This window comes from Setaria italica, chromosome IX, assembly GCF_000263155.2.
Source record: "Setaria italica strain Yugu1 chromosome IX, Setaria_italica_v2.0, whole genome shotgun sequence".
Lineage (NCBI taxonomy): Eukaryota > Viridiplantae > Streptophyta > Magnoliopsida > Poales > Poaceae > Setaria > Setaria italica.
Window position 1 is genome coordinate 36550402 of NC_028458.1, and position 21905 is coordinate 36572306.

Consider the following 21905-nt stretch of genomic DNA (forward strand, 5'->3'; position numbering starts at 1 on the left):
CTGTTTGCAGTATGATTTTATCTTAAGCAGTTCGTTTAGATAGCTACTAATGCCACTTGTTGCTTCAGGAAATATGGGATTCCTATTCTTCAGAAGAGCAGGATATATATCTAAACTTCAATTTGGTGCTTAGTGATGTATCTGCATTTCTGGTGGATGGTGATTACCATTGGAATGAAACATCTGATGGAATCAACTTGTTGCCAGTAATTGACAAGTGTGGGATTGCTTTGAAGCTTCAGCAGGTAAAATAGTACTCCACCTACCTCTCACACAAAATAATTGAAAGATAAAAGGAGGGAAATTAAATGTTATCAACATGACATGGTTCGTTGCTCCTTTCGTCGCACAGATCCAGTTGGAGAGTCCTCTATATCCTTCCACAAGAATGGCGTTACGGGTTCCTTCCCTGGGGTTTCATTTTTCTCCAGCACGCTATCATCGTTTGATGGAAATTTTAAAGATTTTTCAAGATAGTGATAGTGAGAATAGCACTTCAGATCTTGAACATTTGTGGGATCAGGCTGATTTTGAAGGATGGTCGTCTCTTCTTGTGTGGAAGGTTTACATTCTTTGTAATGCACTCACTAATGATTGATCATTTAGGGATTATGTCATATTTTTTATATGCTATTAGGGTGTTGGAAACCGAGAAGCTGCTTGGCAACGCAGATACTTGCGTCTGGTGGGCCCATTTCTCTATGTATTTGAAAATTCAACATCCACTACATACAAGCAATGGTTCAGGTTATTAACTTTCCTATATAGTTATGAATTCTAAGTTATTGTCAGGTTTTGAGTTTATAGTATCTACATGCATGTTGATTTGATGTTGTCTGGGATTCCACGGAATACTACCCCTGAATTTATTGTGTTTACCTCAGCAAATTACTTGACTTTCCAACATATGAAACTTCAAATACTTGTCAGCATTGTCATCATGAGCCGTTGCTTCAGCAATGGTAGAAACTTATGAGGCCTCATGGTGATTCGTGCTTTCAGAACCAGAGGCCACCAAATATTTTGCATTGCTTAACACCTTTAACGTTTCAATGACAACATGATAGTGAAATCTATGTCTGTTAGACATAATGTCATGTGATTATATTCATGTTTTCTAATCATTTTGTTTTTTTTTGGTACCTGCACACTTGTTTTTACCTGCTTGTATTGAGTTGCAGTTTACGTGGGAAACAAGTTCATCAGGTCCCTGCTGAGCTTACAAATGGTGTGCATAACATCCTGGCACTGCACGATTCTGGTCAAGTTAATCCTAAGGAATGTTCAAGTAGTATAGTTCATTATTTACTTCATCAATATTTTTCTGCTTCAGTCTTCCTGACATAAATTATTATCTTAATAAACTTTCTTCTTTTACAGATTCTGGAAGACACTGGTGCTTTAATTTTTTTGTTTGACAATGAGGAAGGACGGAAGATATGGCAGAGCCGCTTGCAGGGTGCTATATACCGTGCATCGGTACTCCTTGCTCTTTTCTTGTTTTTGGTCGCTTACATTATTTATCTTCTTTTTTTTTATGTAAATACAGCGAGGGAGGCCCCCACTGTTTAATTATCTTCTGTTGGCATCCTTACAATTTAGCCTTCTTGCAGGGTTCTGCTGCAGTTTCTAGCTTTCCTGAAGTTGCTCTCTCATCAGAGACCAACTCATTCAAAGGCAACTTTGCGGATGTTGACACAGAAAAATTATTTGTTGCTGGCATTCTTGATGAGCTGAAGATATGCTTTTCGTGTGGCTATGAGGTATTTCTTTCTTAACTAATATTCTTTGTAATCTTGATTTAATGTTAATAATGTAACCCATGCTTCTGTAGGATGACCACAAACTAAAAAAGGTTCTGCTAGCTAAGGAGAGCAGCCTATTTGAATTTCGGGCAGTTGGTGGCCAGGTACCCATCTTTTCTTCTGTTTTGTTCCTTGCTTTACGACTTATTTTATATAATTTTTCTTTTGGAACAAACAGGTTGAACTTTCAGTTAAAGGTGGCAATTTACTGATAGGAACTATTTTGGGGTCACTAGAAATTGAAGACCAGTATTACTACCCAGGAAGTCCAGTGCCAAGGTTCTTGGCAAGGTCTTTTATCAATAGCATGCAAACCCAAGAAGTCCCCTCACCTAGTCGAAAGAACAGTGCAGGACCTAAAGGCACTCCATTGAAGAAAAATGACAGCGAGGAAAACTTTTTTGAGGCATCAGACGATTTTGATGAATTTGAAACACCTATGCTTCAAGAGAGGACCATATCAGATTATTTTAGTACCCAGAATTTCTTGCCTGCTAGTCTTCCTTCCCTACAGCCCCCGACATTTAGTCGAATACCTGGTTTGATACCAGACAGTGAACTTCAAACAGTTGGATTCACTTTGGATGGTAATGATACTATCGATAGTTTTGTGAAAGCTCAGATAGTGATTTATGATCAGCATTCTCCCCAGTACAACAACTTGGACAACAGGGTAATTATCTCAAATCTCATTACATTATATGCTTATGTTTTTTTTGTACGGATGTACCTGTTCCTTGAGTCTTGATCATGCTTGGGTTTATTGTATGGATGTAGCTATTCCTCCTACCACCTTGATCATGTGTGATAGCTCATATTTTTCTTCGTTTTACCAGGTAGTTGTAACCGTTGCTACTTTGACCTTCTTTTGCCATCGGCCAACTGTTATTGCAATCATGGAATTTATGAATGCCATCAATCTTGCAAACGGGCCTGACACTAATAAATATAAAGACACATATCCTGCTACTGTAGAAGATGGTACAATTGAGGAATCTAAGTCTGATCTGGAACCAGAGCCAGCCATAAAAGGGTTACTGGCTAAAGGTAAAAGCAGAATAGTTTTTCATCTTACGTCTAGCATGGCAGAGGCGCAGATATTACTGATGAATGAGAATGGTGATCGGCTTGCTACTTTATCACAAAATAACCTCTCGACTGATATAAAGGTAATATGACTGTTTCTAATCCGTGATAGATTTTGGTTTGGATTTTCTAATGCATACTGGGGTCTTGACTATCTGTGACATTACTCAAGGTGTTCACATCATCATTCAGCATAAAGGCTGCACTTGGAAACCTTAAAATAAGCGATGATAGTCTCCGTAGCAGTCACCCTTACTTTTGGGTTTGTGACATGCGAAATCCTGGAGGACGTTCATTTGTGGAGGTATTCATGTTAATTGATTTCACTTGCTTGTTGGAGGCTTTAATTTATTATGCTTGAAATTGTTCCTTTCTTTTTTTGAATGCAAGAAATTGTTCCTTTCTAGAAATAATCTTTTTATGAATCATAGAAGAATAATCAGTTTTCAAAATCATGGTGCAGATTGACTTTAGTTCATACAATGTTGGTGATGAAGATTATTGTGGTTATGACTATAGCCTTGCAGGGCAGCTTTCTGAAGTTAGAATTGTTTACCTGAACCGTTTTGTTCAAGAGGTATGGTGTTTAGAGCTCAATATGTTTCTTGATTCTGCAAATAGTTTAATCTGTCTCCGTCCCTCTCTGCAGATTATCAGTTACTTTATGGGACTTGTCCCAAAAAGTTCTGACGGTGTTGTAAAGCTGAAAGACGATGTGACTAACTCAGAGAAGTGGGTTAGCAAAACCGATATGGAAGGTTCACCTGCTCTCAAATTGGATGTTTCTTTCAGCAGGCCTATAATTGTTATGCCCCGTGAAACTGATAGTGCTGAGTAAGGATGCTTTCATGTATATGAACATGGTTTATTCATTTACTTGTATCATATCTTTAAGATGATCACATTGGTTTGCAGCTTTTTGGAGCTTGATGTCCTATACATAACAGTCCAAAATGAATTCCAGTGGATAGGTGGTGATAAGAATGAGATGAGCGCTGTTCACTTGGACATTTTGACAGTTACAGTAAGTTCATTTTGTCAACAAATATATGCCATTGTGATCTTAGTTGATAAATGCATATAGCTGATCTTCTTGTAAAATAGTAACAGGCTGCAGCTTATATTAGCCATGACTGATTGTATCTTATTATGATTATTATGTTTTGGGCTCGCAGGAAGTTCCTGTCATGTTGATCTTTTATGATTTAGTTTCCTATTTAGAACACTGGGCAAACAAACACCTGTTTTGCACATCTTATTCCTCATGCCACCATGCTTAAAATCATTTTTATAGAATGATTAAACTTCCTTTTGTAGGTAAAGGACATAAATTTAGTTATTGGTATGGATATGGTGCGTGGTGAAACCATAATTCAAGATGTGGAAGGCCTCTCATTTGAACTTCGTAGATCATTGCGTGATCTCAGGCATCAGTTGCCAGCGGTGGAGGCAGCAATTAAGGTAGCACATTTGCTCTGAACGCATCTTTCGTTGGAGGTCCCTGGTTAGATTCATTTGTTTTTCTTATAGCTTCATTGAGACACTCATTTCTTTTACCAACAATATCTCTTAGGTGGATGTTTTGAAAGCAGCACTATCCAATCGAGAATATGAGATCATATCTGAATGCGCATTGTCTAACTTCTCCGAGACACCACGTACTGTGCCAACTCTGAATGACCCTCAATATGGCACTTCCACTACTCCATCTCATGCATCGGCATCTTCTGAAAGTATTCAGGACTTGTCCCAAGATGAGGAAACATGGATATCTAATAAATTTTCTGTCTCAGTAAATCTGGTTGAGCTTTCGCTGCATTCAGGATCGACAAGAGATTCTCCTCTGGCTAGTGTGCAGGTACTCAATTTTTGTACAGAAAAATACTTTGGAACTGCATTGACTTCTCTGTTTGTTTTTCATAGCTTTTCCTTTTCCTTACCTGGGCTTGTCTCATAATCATATTGAAAGCTTGCATGAACACAACTCCGTACAGTGACATACCACTTCTGACATTATCCCTAAAACTTTGGTTAGCATTTTGTTCTCTAGCTGACTGGTATCAGCAAGTGTATTTTTACAAGTAAACTGAAGTAGCCTTGTGATAGTTTTGCAAGAAAAATGTAAATTCTAACGAAAACTTCTTAGGTTTTAGTTCGTTCGTCCAAAGTCTAGAAAAATGAGGTGTGTATTAGCATTTAGTACCAGTTCTCATCACTAGACAGCACAACAACTTTTAAAATGGATGCCAGCCAGTCTTCCATGAGGAAAATTAGGTGGACTCCTAGCCCAACAAATAAAAATATTAAACTACATTAAGTGGGTTTGCAGTCTTGATATTTGGTCATTTGTAAGGAGCTGCTGAGTGAAGAGGCCTGTAACGTAGTAGTTGCAGTGACCTTAGTAGCACCCTAGGTCCTGGGATCGAATCCCCGTGGGAGCAAATTTCAGGCTGGGTATGTCGGTGTTTAGACCCGGCAACCTACTGAGGGGGGTGCCCGAGGTAGTGTTTTGGTTAGTGGGGCTCGTCGAGATCAGGAACTCTAAACACAGACACACGATTTAGACAGGTTCGGGCCGCTAGATTGCGTAATACCCTACGTCCTATGTTTTGGTTGGATTGAATTGCTTTGGAGGGGGTCCCTTCCTCGCCTTATATAGTCGGGGGCAGGGTTACAGGTCGGTTGGTTACAAGAATACTAGTCGCATCCGACTAGAGGAGTTTTACTCTTATTACAACGAGTACTTTTCTAATCCTCGACTAGTTCCTGTCTTTCCATGTAGACTACGCCGTCCTTCGTCATGGTCTCCATGTCAGATGCGCCTCGGTGTCCAGCTCCATATTTAGGACTGTCCAAACCTTTTGGTGGGCCCATAGATGTATATACGACAGGGTAAAAAAAATCACTCGCTGATTCTCTTGGCTGGCATGGGTGAACCAACCTGTGGTGGGTGGTGGGTGGGCCCTCGTGTAAGGGGCTGATTGTGTGGGTTGGGCCTCAAAGCACGGGTCAAGGCTCGAACCACAAGGGGTGGCATCCTCATGTATGAGGTGGCCAGCTTTCGTGACTTTTCTTGGCCGGGTTCCGGTTGAGCTCTTCTTAGTGAAATACCGTGGGGGCTACAGTGGTGGCGGTCTTTCCCCCCACCGGCCAAGTTCTTTTTAAGGAGCTGCTGAATCTCAGCTATGTGAGTAGTGAACACAAACAAAGGACATCCTAGAGGGATGGAGGTACATCTGTCCAAATTTTGATAGAATATAAGAATGTGGAATTGGTATAGGTGTCTATAGTAACTTGAGAATCAGATAACAATTTTTATGCTGTTTCTGTGTGTGTTAAAGTATTCTTCTGGTGTGTCCTATTTACTGACTCTGGGTCAGATTTTAAGTAAATGTTTTTTTTTTCCTTTTGGGGATTTCTTTCATATGGGTCTATAGCTCTTTGTTGGGATTGGTTTACCTCTCATATATTTTCTGCATGCAGGCGAGTGGCGCATGGCTTCTATACAAATCAAACACACGAGAGGAGAGTTTTCTGTACGCTACCCTCAAAGGCTTTTCTGTTTTTGATGGTCGTGAAGGAACAAAAGATGAGTTAAGGCTTGCCATTGGGAAATCTGCAACTGTTCGAGACACATCATCTGTTGATGGCTATGATAATCATAATGAACTTGATTCAGGTGAACAAAGAATACAAAAGGATCTAGGTCTTGAGCCAATCCCCCCAATGCTCATTCTTGATGCCATCTTCCGGAAATCTTCGTCATCTCTCTATCTATGTGTTCAGCGACCCAAGTTTCTTGTGGCACTTGACTTCTTACTAGCAATAGTTGAGTTCTTTGTGCCATCTGCTCGGAGTCTTTTATCCAACGATGAAGACAAGGATCTTCTACACATGATTTCTCCAGTAATATTGAATGATCAGATTTATTATCAGGAGGGTTCAACATTTAGTCTTTCACCTCAGAAGCCCTTGATTGTTGATAGTGAAAGATTTGATCACTTTATATATGATGGGAAGGGTGGGAAGTTATATTTGCTGGATAGGGAGGGGAAACTCCTCTCAAGACCTAGCTCTGAGAGTTTCATTCATGTGCTGGGGTGTAAGAGGTTGCAGTTTCGGAATGTCACTATAGTGGTAATATTCTGTGCTTTCAATTCCTATTATTCTCACTTTCTACTTACCACACCTATATAACTCCCCGAACCTTTTTGGCTTGGCAATTTTCAATACCTCGCCACAGAATGGTGAATATTTGGACTCCTGTGTCTCTCTCGGTGATGATTGCTGTTATTCAGCATCAGAGAATGACTGTGTCTACTTCATAAGAGAAGATGATGGTCTCTTGTCGGCTCCCAGCAAGGAAATTGCAGAAGACACTGTTAAAAATGCAAGTGTTGACATATCGACGGAATTCATATTGGAGTTACAGGTATTGCCTTGTACTTGTAGCTATAGTTCAGACATGAATTCATAACTCTCTTAACACAGTTTTCCTCTTGTACCACACAATGTCATATTCTATACACCCCCCTAGTCATGTATGCACACCAATGTCACTTATTGAAGCAAGCTCACATTATTTGCTTTGAAATTCCCCTAAGCTACGAACCCAAATTCCCCTAAGCTACGAACCCTGCAGATTCATGAAAGTTCAGGAATATCTAACTTTTGATTTTATGTTTGAATGTAACTGTTGAAATATCAGTCTATTTCCCACCTTCAGTTAGAAGCTTAAGCTTTTGCATGAATTGATGCATTTTAAATAGAAAAAAGTTGCAGCCCACTCTATAGACATCTTTTTAGACCCGCGGGAGCTGAGAGGGAGGGGGCGCTCCTTCCCTCATGAGCGCTTAAGCTTTTGGATCAATGGGCTGGTGCATGCAGCTTAACAATAAGATTCCTAAATCTGTAAGGTTTGCATCCACCAGCTGTGTGTGTCAGACTTTTGAGTAGTGCGGTTTCCAGCAGGTTACAACTTACAAACTATGGAGCAACTCCATGATGTGATTTTTGAAACCACTGCATCCGCACGAGTGCCATTTTGTAACTGTATGATCAAAGTGTATTTTCTGATTACCTGATTGTTTCAGGCTATTGGACCAGAGCTTACTTTCTATAGTACATCGAGAAATGCTGGTGAAAACTTAGCATTATCAACAAAAGTTATTCATGCACGTACTGATGCACATTGCAGGTCAGGTTTTCTAGTGCCACTTTGTTCAATGTAGTTCTCAATTCTGTCTTAAAACTATTTTTTTTGTTGATGGTTATGATCCCCGCCTATATTAATTTTGTTAGTAAATATTGATATACCATATACAGGATGGGATAAATTATGTTGGTAAAAAGCCAGATTGCTGATTGCATTTTATGTTGCATCATTTTCCTTTTACATTTACTTCATATTTCCATCTGACAAGAAAATCATACAATCATCTGTGCCGAGAATTTATTGAAGCGCACCATTTCTTGTAAGGGGGAAAGGGTTCTGCCAACATGTGGCTGACACATTAAATGATGTTCTTTCTGTACTCTGTTGGGGACTAACCCCCTTTTTATGCAACAGGCTTATAATGAAAGGTGGCAGTATGGAGATGAATGGAAACATACTTGGTTTAAAGATGGAGAGTAATGGCATCAGAGTTATAGAGCCATTTGACATGGCTGTGAAATATTCCAGCGCATCTGGAAAGACAAATTTACATGTGCTGGTTTCTGAAATATATATGAATTTTTCCTTTAGTATTCTCAGACTGTTTTTAGCGGTTGAGGAAGAAATTTCAGCATTTCTCAGGATGTCGTCAAAGAAAATGTCACTTGAGTGCTACCAGTTTGATAAAGTTGCAACAGTGCAAGGTACTATAAAACTTGTGGTCATGTTAGTGTACAGTTGTAGTCATATGTTATAATTTGCATTCATTGACTTGTTTTAGGCAATACGAATGATCAAGTGTTCTCTTTCTGGCGACCACGTGCTCCATCTGGATATGCCATTTTTGGCGATTATCTCACACCAATGTTTGTGATTACTCTTTCATTCTCCTGTCTCTTTCTTAACTTGCTTTTCTGGTGGAAGGATTTGTAACATTTAGTTATTTTTTCATCTTAGGAATGACCCTCCTACTAAAAGAGTCCTTGCTTTGAACACAAATGTTGTAAGGGTCAAAAGGCCTTTATCATACAAGCTAATATGGCAATCTAGTTCTCCAAGAACAAACGTTTTTCATCAGAATGAGAGAGACTCGAAGAATAAGCTCTCTAATGTTGGCCAGCTCTGCTCTGTTTGGTTACCTGTAGCACCCACGGGTTATGTTGCAATGGGTTGTGTTGTTTCACCTGGAGCTGCTGAACCGCCTTTGTCTTCAGTTTTCTGTTTAACTGCTTCCTTGGTTTCATCATGCAATTTAAGGGATTGCATTGCACTGAGGTCAAACATATAACCTGAACTTGTTTTCATTTTTGTTCTATGGCTATAGAGATTACTCACTCCTGCATTATGTCCTTCAATTATCTTTTTCAGGGATAATGGTAACATGATATTCTGGCGTGTTGACAACTCTTTTGGTTCCTTTTTACCTGGATATCCTTCAAGCATGAGCATGCATGGACATGCTTATGATCTTCGACATATGCTGTTCAACAGTGCAGGCTCATCTTCCAAGACTATCTCTAGGAGTCAAGATTGTAGGAATGATGCCGCTCAGCTAGAGAGATCAGCATTGACCTCAGGTCGGCTATTTGAAGCGGTAGCAAGCTTTAAACTAATTTGGTCAAATAGCGGGACCTCTTCACCAAAGAAGCTCTCAATATGGCGTCCAATGTTGTCTGAAGGAATGTTTTACTTTGGTGACATAGCTGTTAACGGGTATCTTTTATATAATTAGTCTTTTTTATTTAAGAACCAAGCTCCGATTGTGACATACAACTTAATAATTAACTTCATTTGTAGGTATGAACCACCAAATTCAGCTGTTGTCCTTCGTGATACTGGTGAAGACACTTTTCTCAGAGCTCCTGAAGGTTATGACCCTGTTGGTCGAATTAAGAAGCACCGGGGTACTGAGGGTATATCATTTTGGTTTCCTAAAGCTCCTTCAGGTTTTGTGGCATTAGGATGTGTTGCATCTAAAAGTTCTCCAGAGAAAGAGGACTTCAGTTTGTTAAGATGTATTAGAAGTGACATGGTGATGGGAGGTCAATTTTCTGAGGAAAGTGTATGGGATTCATCTAGTGCTAGAACATATGAACCTTTTAGCTTATGGACTGTTGATAATGATGCCGGTACATTTCTTGTGAGAAGTGGATATAGGAAACCTCCCAAGAGGCTTGCTCTGAAGCTTGCTGGTCCACCTACATCAAGGAGTTCAGATAACATCGTTGTTGATGCTGAAATTAAAACATTTTCAGCCGTTTCCTTTGATGATTATGGAGGAATGGTGAGTCTTATACAAAGTACATGGCTAGCCACAATTATTTGAACATCTCAAATGATTGTTGACTCATGTCTTTATTGCAATAGCTCTTCTGATGTTATATTTTGATTTTTGAACTATTCCGCGCAGATGGTGCCGTTATTTGGAATGTCCTTTGACGATGTTGGCCTTAGATACCATGGGGGTTCTCATCATCTAAATGCAACTGTGAACTTGTCATTTGTGGCTAGATCCTATAATGATAAGTATAGTTCATGGGAGCCCTTCATTGAACCAACGGATGGATTTCTCAGGTAATTCTTCTAGGAACTAAATTCTTCTTTTTGAGAGCAGTTCAGCAGTATGGGAGGACCGTACTGAATAATTATATAATATGTATAGAAATAAATGTGTATACAAAGATAAATATGACTGAGGGATGCACACACAAAAAAGTACAACGTACATGAACTGAAAATCTCATGAGAAACAAACCATTCTTATTGGTTTCCTGCCTAATTTACAATGCCCATGCTTTAAGAGTTCTTTTTCTTGGTTTAAAATCATAAGTACATTATAGATAATACTTTCATTATTTTGTGTTCATAAATATTTAGTAATAATTAATTGAGCTTGGATAATCCACAATGTTTTCACCTGTTTTACTTGCCTGTTAAGCCGCCACATGCAACGCCATATTATTTACAAAATCACAGCTTCTTGTTGAATTGTTATTTCATAATTTGGTACTCATTCTTTTGTGATGAATATCAGGTACCAATATGACATGAATACACCAGGTTCTCCTGGCCAACTCCGTATTACCTCAACTCGAGATCTGAATGTGAATGTATCAGTTTCCAATACAAACATGTTATCACAAGCTTATGCTAGCTGGAACAATATTAGCCTTGGTGATGAATTATACAAGAAGGTATATCTACTTTAAGCTTAATGTTTAACAATTTCGTTGCCTTGCCATCTATAAAAAAGATGGAAACTACAGTTAAGCATTTGGTTAACATTTTTGCCATCGTTTATCTTCTGAGTTAGTGTTCTTTTGTTCTATTATCAGGAAACATTTTCTTCCACTGAACAACCAGTTCTTGATGTTCATCGAAGAAGAAGTTATTATGTTGTCCCACAAAACAAACTTGGGCAAGATATATACATAAGAACAACTGAGAATAGCAGCTCACTTGTAACTCTGTTGCCATCTGGGGATGATAGGTCCATAAAAGTTCCTGCTTCAAAGAATCTATTGGATTCTCATTTAAATGGAAAATCTGTTAAATCATATCGGTTGATGGTAACTGCCATTCTCGCGGATGCTGAGGTAGCTCTTTTCTTTTGCACTCAACTATGTACCTTTTGATCTTTTAGGTGAATCTTCAGCATCTTCTGCTTCATCTGTACGCCTGCATGTTGCTTGCTCTGTGATGAAGTGGTAGTGGTCAACTCTTTGATCTATACTTTTTTTTCTTCTCGAACTACGTAGGAGAGCTGCGCGTCATTTCATTAAGGTAGAAAAAGAGTACACGAGTCTGGAAAGACCCTCCCCGAGTACAGAAACCACACACCCACACACACCCACGCCTCAACTAAAAAACAGCCGCGCCACAGGCTAGTAAAACTGCAACAGCCGACCAGAACCTTACAGGATCTTAGACTCCCAAGGCAAGCGACCTGGACAAGACTTCATGGAGCTTAGTAGCACCGTCCAAGCACCATAAACCCCCTTCTATGTTGTTTGAGGGAAACAACCCCCTTCTATGTTGACAGACCCTAATTACCTCTTGGATGTTGGGTCTAATCTTCTCAAACACGCAAGCATTCCGGTGTTTCCAGACTTCCCAGGCCACCAGAATTATTAAAGATTTGAACCCTTCCTTAGTTCCTTTGGTACTGCTGCACTAGCTTTCCTCCACCAACTAGCGAAACGGGTGTCAGCGACACCAGGCGCCAGGTCAAGCAGGCCCAGGTGTTGAAGGATCAAGACCCAGACTTGTTGAACGAAAACACAACCCACCAACAAGTGATGTATTGTCTCCTCTTCTTGATCACAAAAAGGGCAAACCTCGTGGTGGGGCAAGCCCCGCTTCGCTAGGCGATCAGCGGTCCAGCATCGATTCTGAAACACCAACCAGATAAAAAACTTACAGTTTGGAGGAGCCCAACTCTTCCAAATCCTTCTCCAGGGGCCAAACTTGATGGTTCCTACAAAGAATGCAGCATAGGCTGACTTGCTACTATATGCACCAGATTGGGTTAACTTCCATCTATAATGATCCTGTACCTCATGCTGCAAGACCAGACCATCCACCAAATCCCATATTTGCAGATATTCAACAAGAACTTGCACTGTGAGGGCCCCTGTGATGTCCTCCACCCATTTTCGGTTCTGTAGTGCTTGAGCTACTGTCCGCCTCTTGGCTGTGCGTTTAGGGCCTGCTTTGAATAAATTAGGGGCCAATTCCACCACGGTATGACCAACCAGCGATCAGACCAAAAGCGAATTTCTTTCCCATTGCCCACAATAGCATCCACCGCAATGTTGAACAGGGTCTGGGCGTTCTGGGGGACCTGAATCGGGAGGCCTGCCCAAGGCCTATCAGGATCTGTCTTTTGCGCCCACAGCCAGCAAACTCTTAGAGCCCAGCCCAGACGTTCAAGATTATGGATCCCAAGTCCTCCATATTCCAAAGGCCATTGAACCTTTTCCCATGCTACTAGACAGTTGCCACAGCATGCTTTACTATTTTGCTTTTTGTTAGCACATGCTGAAATGCCCTAGCATTTAAAGCCAGTGCCAACAGACACTGCAGAGTGGTATTGACTGACTTATTATTGACTATAAACCGGCCTCCAAGACTCCAAAATTACCTCAACCGGAAGTGGGAAACTTGGATGATGATGATGATGATGATGATGACCAGTTTCTGCTAAACTGTATTGGATCTATACCTACTGTTACGATGTCCAAGCCCATCTTTTCTGACCATAGATGGGAACTAGAGTGTTCACGTATAATATGCTAGTGAAGGATATCAACTGATTCCAATTTTGAAATGTAGCCAGCCCATGTCTTACATTATAGTCTGAACCCAATATTTCAATTAACTTGTCTGCTAAATAAATTGTTGCAAAGGACATTTTCCGGTCCTTCTAAACTTAGTTTTCCTTCCCAGGTCAAGGTTGATGAAGGATTAGCAACTGGTGAATATATGACTGCAGTGCGGCTCTTTACAGAAAATCATTCTATATCTGATCCTCGGCAACAGAGTGCCCGTACTTGTGCTGCTGCTGGAGAACACTCGTCACAGAACATTAGAAAGGTGAACTGGAACGAGATGTTCTTTTTCAAAGTCGAATCTGAGGTATGTGAGCTGAGCACATCTTGTCCTCTAGATATCCATGACAGTTGCTCTAACTATGGTTAGTGGTAACTTTTTCAACAGCCGTGTTTTCATTTTATTAACATTTTGTTTTCACCTGAAAAACTTCAGGATAGTTATATTCTGGAGCTTCTTGTGCTTGATGCTGGTAGAGGTTTGTGGTTTTAGTGCAAAACAATAATTATTATATTGTTTGTTTTCCTACACTAGTTTATTATCTATGCTCACAACAGGTCAACCAGTTGGAATATACTCTGCTCCATTGAAGCAAGTTGTGCAAAAGCTCCCTCCTACCTCAAATTCGGACTCTGCTAAATTTGATTTGACTCTAGGTGACCTTATGTCAACCAAGACAGTGGTGAGAACTGATACTTTGAGAACCATGTATTGATTGAGTCACTATTTCAGAAAAGAGTGCACACATGGTGCTTCTGGGAAATTTGTATTTACATATTTTTTTATGACATTGTATTCACAATTCTTCGCAGGAACCTGAAACTGTTAAACCTAGTGGGAAAATAAGATTTGCTGTACTTGTTTCTGGTAGAGCTAGTGTACAACAAGGGAAGACAACCAGTTCTGGAAGAAGTAAGACTGGATATATCCAAATTAGTCCTTCCAAAGAAGGGCCTTGGACAGACATGAAGTTAAATTATGCTGTACCTGCAGCATGTTGGAGGTTTGGCAATTGTGTGATTGCTAGTGAAGCAACAGTCAAGGAGGGCAACAGATACCTTAGCATACGTTCCCTTGTGTCAGTTACTAACACAACCAATTTTGTTGTTGATTTGCGTCTAAAAGGAAGATTCGCTCAAAGTGCACGATCAGATGAACAGGGAAAAGACAGTTCTGTTAAAGAGGATCAAATCTTGATCGGAATGTTGGAACCCAATTCTGCGGTTCCAGTCCCACTACCAGGCCTCTCACATCCTGTTGCGCCTTATATGTTGCAGCTAAGACCGGCAAGTCATCATGAACACATTAATTACTCCTGGAGTGATGTCCAGGAGAGACGCAGTCAAACTGAGTTTAGAAAGGAGGAGATCCTAGATATATGTGTATCAGATCTGTATGAATCAGAAAACTTGCTATTCTGCTCACAGATTGATGGCACTTCCAGTTCTTGTCATGGACTATGGTTTTGCTTGAGTATAGAAGCCAAGGAAATAGGCAAAGATGTTCACATGGATCCAGTATACGATTGGAGCATCATTATCAAGTCCCCATTGTGTTTGGCATACTATCTTCCCATTTCTGCACATTATACTGTAAGTTCTAGCCACCACGATGATGAAGATTCAAGTTGCTCTCGTGGTGCCTTAAATCCTGGAGAGGCTGTGAAGGTTCACAATGTTGATCCAAGAAACCCTTTGTACTTGTCTCTCATTCCGCATGGGGGATGGGAACAAATGCATGTACGTATACAGTGCTTTCACAAATATATGCTTTGATTTTTTTTCCACACTATTGAAATAATTTTTCTGTTTTCCAGGAGCCTGTTCTTATATCACATCCAACCCAAGCACCTTCAAAATTTATCAATCTAAGAAGCTCTTTATCTAGAAGGTAACAATGCAAACATGAAAAATTTCTGGTGTATAACATCCCATAACTATTCATTAGTAGAGCTTCTCTTATCCTATTCATCTTCCATTCTTCTGTAGGATTGTACAAATTGTGCTTGAACAAAGCAGCGATAATGACTATTTGATGGCAAGGGTTATCAGAATATATGTTCCCTATTGGATATCTTTTGCTAGATTGCCTCCACTTACTCTGCGACTCATTGATACCTCTGGAAAGAAAGAGAAGAAGCGGCTTCTTGCACGTTCACATTTGGAAAGGAGTGAGAAGCACCTCTATGATATAAAACACGATGAATTGGTTGAGGGATACACTATAGCATCTGGATTAAATTTCAAGGGCTTAGGACTTTTATCATCTGTGGGTGGACATGGAGGACAATTTGGAGCTGTGAAAGAATTATCACCTCTTGGTGATATGGTTAGTTTGGATCTTCTTTTATTTGTATATCTTGTTTTGAACCACTTCAATTTTAATTACGTTGTTCCTGTCTATTAAGGATGGCACGGTTGATATTTCTGCCTACGATGATGATGGAAAATGCATGCATATTCTTCTTTGTTCAAAGCCATCCTCATACCAAGCTGTTCCAACAAAGGTAGCTGCATGCTAATCTATAATTTCATATAGAAAGTGTCAATAAATTAATTTCATGTCATGACACAACAGGTTATCAATGTACGCCCGTACATAACATTCACAAACAGGTTAGGACAAGATTTGTACATAAAACTTAGTGCTGGAGATGAGCCAAAGGTTCTACAAGCATATGACTGGAGGGTTTCCTTTATGTACTCTGAGGGTGATACTGACAAACTGCAGGTACTATATCATTCTCAATGATAACACCATTTAGGTTAATTGTATGCTTGAATTGTTGATGGATCCGTTATTAAAAGTAAATCACCATGTTAGTATTTTCTTTTTATCAAACCTTTTGTTGTGGTGTCTTTTACGTAAGAGATTCTGTTGGCCATTTGGTTCAACTGTCTTTTTCCTGCTCTTTATATGCTCAATGTGGTTTCTGTATATTGCATTGACTGTTGATCTTTTTTTCTTTAATTTGCATTCATCAGCTTGTTTATGTCAATTATTCTATGTGAAAATATGCAGTTTTTATATTTACCTTTCCAAACATTTATCTATCTTGAGAAATAAGAGTGATATGCGTATGCATGTGTTACCTTGCACAATGAGTAATTGATGTCAGGTAAGGATATCATTTGGGCTCTGCTCTAAGAAAATAACACAATTTTCCGTCAATGTTACTTTTTGCTGGTTAAATGATTTGGATGAATATATTTGAACTGCAATTGTCTTCTGCCCTATTTGAAGGTCCGACTGGCGGATACAGACTGGTGTCAACCTCTGGAGATAGTAAAAGAAGACACCATTGTTATAGCAATGAGAAAGCAGGATGGTACTATGAAATTTGTGAAAGCCGAGATACGCGGCTATGAGGAAGGTTCAAGATTCTTGATTGTATTCCGTCTGGGGCCAGCATATGGGCCAATCAGGTAGCATGAAATGGTAATAACAACATGCAGACATTTGTTTCCCCCTTTTATGACTATGGCCATTGTATGGTTGCTTGCAGGATTGAGAACCGGACAAGTAGTACAACAATCAGTACTCGCCAGTCTGGTTTAGGTGAAGATACTTGGATCCAAGTGAAACCACTTTCAACCAGAAAATATTCTTTGGATGACCCATATGGACAGAAAGCTATTGATGTTAGCATCCAGAAAGGAGATGTTGCTTGTGTCCTATGTGTTGACTTGGAGAACCCTGTTGGAAGTTACACCAGTTTTAGGGAACATGGCCTCAAGTTCAGTATAGTTGAGACTAGTGATATTAAGATACTGAAGTTTACCGATTCCCTAAGAAAAGAGGAAGTATATGGATCGCCTGGATCTGAACTAATTGATCACCAAGCATCGGCATTGAAAGAAAACGAGATAGAGCCAGATGCCAAGCCCTTGGAGCTTATTGTTGAACTTGGAGTTGTTGGAATATCTTTGATTGATCATAAGCCGAGAGAGCTTTTATACTTGCATCTGCAGAAGGTTTTCATTTCATACATGACTGGTTATGATTCTGGGACCACTAGCAGGTACGGTTTGCAACTAATGTTTTGTTTCGTCAACATCCTGTCCAGACATGCGCATGTCTAGAAATCACCTTTTTCTTCCCTATGCAAAAGAAATGCCTTCCATCACTGGGGGGACACGGGAATGTTGAGCTACACTTAGTTCTTCACCATTTCTTGTATGTCATATTCTTGAAGCCACTACCACTGCTCCTTTCCATTTATTGGCATCATCTTTGGACAACGGTCAAATACATAACTGATGGCATACCTATGAACCTAGCTTTATAGCATCTCATTTTACTAATCATGGCATTATCTGCTCCGAATCATCTTTATTGATACATATAGCGTTTTGCAGGTTTAAGTTAATTCTTGGCCAGTTGCAATTAGATAATCAGCTGCCACTGTCTACAATGCCTGTTATTTTGGCCACTGAGAGCAGGCCTGATTTAAATCGTCCTGTGTTCAAAGCAAACATTGCTGTTGGCAATGTAACGTCAAACGGCATTCAAGTTTACCCACATGTCTATATCCGGGTAATGTTATTGCTGTGCATATTTCAACAAGCAAATTTATTTTATATCAACCCATACTGAAATAATGAAACTCGTGTTTTCTCCAGGTAATTAATGAAGCATGGAGACTGAATATTCATGAGCCTATTATTTGGGCACTAGTTGACTTCTACAGCAATCTTCGTTTTGTGAGTGCCAGTAGTAGCACAACTGTCACTGAAGTGGATCCTGAGATACGAATAGAGTAAGCTCCTAAGTTGCAGCCACTTTGCCATCTAAATTTCTATAGCAACTGTTAGGCTTTCCTACTTTTTGGACATACATTTTTGCATCTGAAATTGCTTTGCCGTGTTTCCAATTTGATGCATCCTGTCATTCATCAGTAATTACTGATGAGATCTAGTGCTACACTTGTTATCTAGATAATGATAAATGCTTTACCCATCCTGGAAACTAGAATGAGGATTCAACCCTAACTTACTACCCTATTTTTTGAATGATTACCATGTTATGAATAGCACCTGTATTAATCATGACGGCTCTAGGCCCGAATATAGCCACATACTAGTGTGTCCAAGTATACACAAAACCCCTTATACAACAGGGAAATTCCTTGATCATTCTAGTCACGTGGGAGCTTTGGATGCATCGTAAGGATTGCATGTTCAATGGTGCTAGACCAAATGCCTCAGGGATTCTACGAATAGTGGCTGATGAAAGTTAGTCTTTGGTGTTTAGCTGGAGCCTTGGCACTCCATGAGCTTCTGCTATGGTCGCTTACCCCGGATTCGTAGCCCATTTATGGGTGATCTGGCCATTTGTAACCTTGGTGTGGCGAGCCTGTAACTCTTTCTCTGGTGTGTTTAGGGAGGGGTCCGTTTTGACCATTCACTAAGTTTTTTCCTGTGTTGAACTTGCCTTTCTATTCCTTCTATAATGAAATAATACAGAGCTCCTCCTGCACGTTTGAGAAAAAAAAAATGAAATGAATGTTCCTGGTATTTACAATGGTAAGCTCCAGATTTGTATTCTGTGGATTGCAACCCCTATAGTTCTCTTATGTATGGAGTTTCATGATCCTGTCAAAAATTATTGTGCGCAAAAGATCGATAAGTGGTATGTTTGTGCACCCTATAAAGATGCACAAGTATTTGCATATAGCCATTTTGGATTTCTCACATACCATTTGGTTTGGTGTATAAGTCTTCTGCAATGGTATAATTCAACCAGAAATTACATGTCACATAATAATTGTATAATTTGCAGGCTTGTTGATATTTCAGAGATAAGGCTCAAAATATCTCTGGAAACTGCGCCTACTCAAAGACCTCGAGGTGTCCTAGGCGTATGGAGCCCTGTCCTATCTGCTGTGGGTAATGCCTTTAAGATTCAGGTAACTTGAACTCAGTTTATGTATGGAACATCATGTTTCATGGCCAGTGCCTGATTAACCCAGTTATATTAGGTTAGATTTGCGCATTTCATCAGAATCCAGGAACTTTAGTTTATGAACTGTGAAATTATGCTAAAACAAACAATAGTTACAAACTCCCCTTCTGCTGGGTCAGGGTACCCACACATACATTTTTAGAGTTGTCTGTACTCTCGCTGGTAGGTTCTCTGGTGGAGGACATTTTTCAATCAATAGTTACAAACACAGCAGCCCCTGACAAATCCAGGTAGAGATCTGGTTAGCGCACTCCCTAGGAATTCAGTTCCGCAATCTTTATGGTGTTTGGGTGAGGTACAACGTATGCAGCATTAGTTCAAATTGGAACTCCTGAAAGAATATGTCCAGTCAGTGCACTACCCTAAATACCGTACTCAAAAGTTCAGCTTAGTTTTCATTGGACCTAAACAACTCACCTTAGTGCTGATAACAGAGGCAAGGTTGATCTTTTTTTTCCTTTCATGTCTGCCAGAACTATTGGGCTAGTCTTATTTCTGAATTCTTAAATAAGAGATTTATACTTTGAGTCCAATGAAATGTAGTGTCCTCCCTTGATATTTGCCTTAGGTACATCTGCGGAAGGTCATGCACAGAAGCCGGTATATGCGGAAGAGCTCCATCATCCCTGCTATCATGAACCGAATCAAGAGAGATCTGATCCACAATCCCCTGCATCTAATCTTCTCTGTAGATTTTCTTGGAGTGACAAAATCAACTTTATCATCACTTAGTAAAGGATTTGCGGAGCTCTCTACTGATGGGCAATTTCTTCAGCTGAGATCAAAGCAGGTGAAATAACTTATATGGTTTCTTTTATCCTTGTTTCTGTTGACTCAGTGAAACACTTAAGTGGAATGTGATTCAGGTCTGGTCAAGGAGGATCACTGGTGTTGGCGATGGACTAATTCAAGGGACAGAAGCATTTGCTCAGGGTTTGGCTTTTGGGGTTTCTGGTGTCTTAAGAAAGCCAGTTGAGAGTGCCAGACAGTATGGTCTTATAGGCATTGCTCCTGGTCTTGGCCGTGCTTTTGTAGGTTTCATTGTACAGCCTTTAAGTGGGGCTCTGGATTTTTTCTCGCTGACAGTTGACGGAATTGGTGCTAGTTTTATGAGATGCGTCAACATTCTAAGTAACAAATCTGTCCCCCAGAGGATAAGAGATCCTCGTGCTATCCACCGAGATGGTATAGTAAGAGAGTATGACAAAGTTGAAGCTGCTGGTCAGGTACTGTGCTTGTTTTCATATTGTTCATTTCTTTTCCTTTTGCCTTTTGATGACAAAAATAAATGTACAAAAGGATCCACTGATTCCTGGAAGGCAGGTTGCCAGTCTAATATCTATTATGAAACTCAAATAAAACTAAAAAAAATAGAAAGAAGAGTAAGGTAAACCTAATGAATAAGATGAAGCGTCCTGAAGATTTTTCATATATGTCAAGAATTATTATGGTTCATTCTTTAAGGCCCTTTCCTTTAGTACTAGCTGACATCACAAGCAAGAGACTCAGTCCATAAGTCCATATGAATCACTTTGACGAACGCTGAATAATGCATTTTTCTAAATCCAAATATGCCAGCAAAACGAAATTACCAATTCCTTGGAAAATGATTTGTAACTAGTGGCCAGTGGCCTGGCCTGACTTCAACCAGCTTACAATATGTCAAAAGTTATCTAGTCACAAATACCGTCTATATTTTCTTCTCCCATTTGGAATCGTGAGAAAGGTCGAGTGATGCAGAATTTGTGAAGTGTTCTGTGAGTCAATCAGGAAAGTTGTACTGTGCACTAAAATTCTTTACTTGGAAGGATCCAATTTAGACGTTATGGTTACTACATGAGCAATCATATCATGCATTTACATAGTGATGTACTTTAGATTCAATCCAGCTCTGTTTTAGTTAGACAAAACTTCACCTTTGTTAAATTGATCAAGCATGCAGGCCAAGTTAAATGGTTCTAATGGTTCTGATGCTAATATTATTAGTCAGAAGAGAGTGATTTTTTGGTATGCTGGCAACTAAATTCGATTACTCTCTGCTTCAGATGGCCCTTTACCTGGCAGAAGCAAGCAGATATTTTGCATGCACGGATTTATTTCGAGAACCTTCTAAGTATGCATGGTCTGATTACTATGAGGACCATTTTATTTTGCCAAACCAGAGGATCGCTTTAGTAACTAACAAGCGGGTGATACTGCTTCAGGTGAGGCTTATTCCTTTCTGATTGTATCATGTTACTTCAAAAATTTGATTAAAACTCACATTCTTCATTTGTTTAGTGCTTGGATCTAGATAAAATGGATAAGAAACCTTCCAAAATACTTTGGGATGTTCCTTGGGAAGAAGTACTTGCATTGGAGCTAGCGAAAGCTGGGTATCAGAGGCCTTCGCATGTGATCATACATCTAAAAAATTTCAGGAGGTCTGAGAACTTTGTCAGGCTTATTAAGTGCAACGTTGATGAAGACCGTGAACCTCAGGCTCTTTCACTTTGTTCGTCAGTTCGGAAAATGTGGAGATCTCACCAGGCAGCAATGAAAGTTATACCCTTGAAGGTCCTTTT

The 21905-nt window shown here is 39.8% G+C and overlaps 1 protein-coding gene across 1 annotated transcript in view; it reads left to right on the forward strand.

Moving 5' to 3' along the window:
* Nucleotides 1-21905, forward strand: part of LOC101761353 — a 32413-nt gene that overhangs the window by 9036 nt on the left and 1472 nt on the right. Inside the window, exons 16-58 of the mRNA XM_022829742.1 lie at nucleotides 69-245; nucleotides 353-562; nucleotides 638-747; nucleotides 1182-1278; nucleotides 1381-1479; nucleotides 1614-1763; nucleotides 1835-1909; nucleotides 1984-2478; nucleotides 2642-2974; nucleotides 3064-3195; nucleotides 3355-3468; nucleotides 3541-3725; nucleotides 3807-3915; nucleotides 4209-4352; nucleotides 4465-4749; nucleotides 6375-7028; nucleotides 7135-7323; nucleotides 7985-8088; nucleotides 8461-8750; nucleotides 8828-8912; nucleotides 9004-9321; nucleotides 9415-9759; nucleotides 9844-10330; nucleotides 10457-10620; nucleotides 11081-11240; nucleotides 11382-11642; nucleotides 13495-13683; nucleotides 13813-13855; nucleotides 13935-14059; nucleotides 14190-15116; nucleotides 15194-15267; nucleotides 15366-15705; nucleotides 15785-15883; nucleotides 15955-16107; nucleotides 16621-16802; nucleotides 16883-17398; nucleotides 17736-17913; nucleotides 18000-18136; nucleotides 19159-19285; nucleotides 19910-20131; nucleotides 20208-20567; nucleotides 21387-21545; nucleotides 21622-21897. Coding sequence (XP_022685477.1) covers nucleotides 69-245; nucleotides 353-562; nucleotides 638-747; nucleotides 1182-1278; nucleotides 1381-1479; nucleotides 1614-1763; nucleotides 1835-1909; nucleotides 1984-2478; nucleotides 2642-2974; nucleotides 3064-3195; nucleotides 3355-3468; nucleotides 3541-3725; nucleotides 3807-3915; nucleotides 4209-4352; nucleotides 4465-4749; nucleotides 6375-7028; nucleotides 7135-7323; nucleotides 7985-8088; nucleotides 8461-8750; nucleotides 8828-8912; nucleotides 9004-9321; nucleotides 9415-9759; nucleotides 9844-10330; nucleotides 10457-10620; nucleotides 11081-11240; nucleotides 11382-11642; nucleotides 13495-13683; nucleotides 13813-13855; nucleotides 13935-14059; nucleotides 14190-15116; nucleotides 15194-15267; nucleotides 15366-15705; nucleotides 15785-15883; nucleotides 15955-16107; nucleotides 16621-16802; nucleotides 16883-17398; nucleotides 17736-17913; nucleotides 18000-18136; nucleotides 19159-19285; nucleotides 19910-20131; nucleotides 20208-20567; nucleotides 21387-21545; nucleotides 21622-21897 — 9879 coding nt within the window. The remainder of the gene's footprint in view (nucleotides 1-68; nucleotides 246-352; nucleotides 563-637; nucleotides 748-1181; nucleotides 1279-1380; nucleotides 1480-1613; nucleotides 1764-1834; nucleotides 1910-1983; nucleotides 2479-2641; nucleotides 2975-3063; nucleotides 3196-3354; nucleotides 3469-3540; nucleotides 3726-3806; nucleotides 3916-4208; nucleotides 4353-4464; nucleotides 4750-6374; nucleotides 7029-7134; nucleotides 7324-7984; nucleotides 8089-8460; nucleotides 8751-8827; nucleotides 8913-9003; nucleotides 9322-9414; nucleotides 9760-9843; nucleotides 10331-10456; nucleotides 10621-11080; nucleotides 11241-11381; nucleotides 11643-13494; nucleotides 13684-13812; nucleotides 13856-13934; nucleotides 14060-14189; nucleotides 15117-15193; nucleotides 15268-15365; nucleotides 15706-15784; nucleotides 15884-15954; nucleotides 16108-16620; nucleotides 16803-16882; nucleotides 17399-17735; nucleotides 17914-17999; nucleotides 18137-19158; nucleotides 19286-19909; nucleotides 20132-20207; nucleotides 20568-21386; nucleotides 21546-21621; nucleotides 21898-21905) is intronic.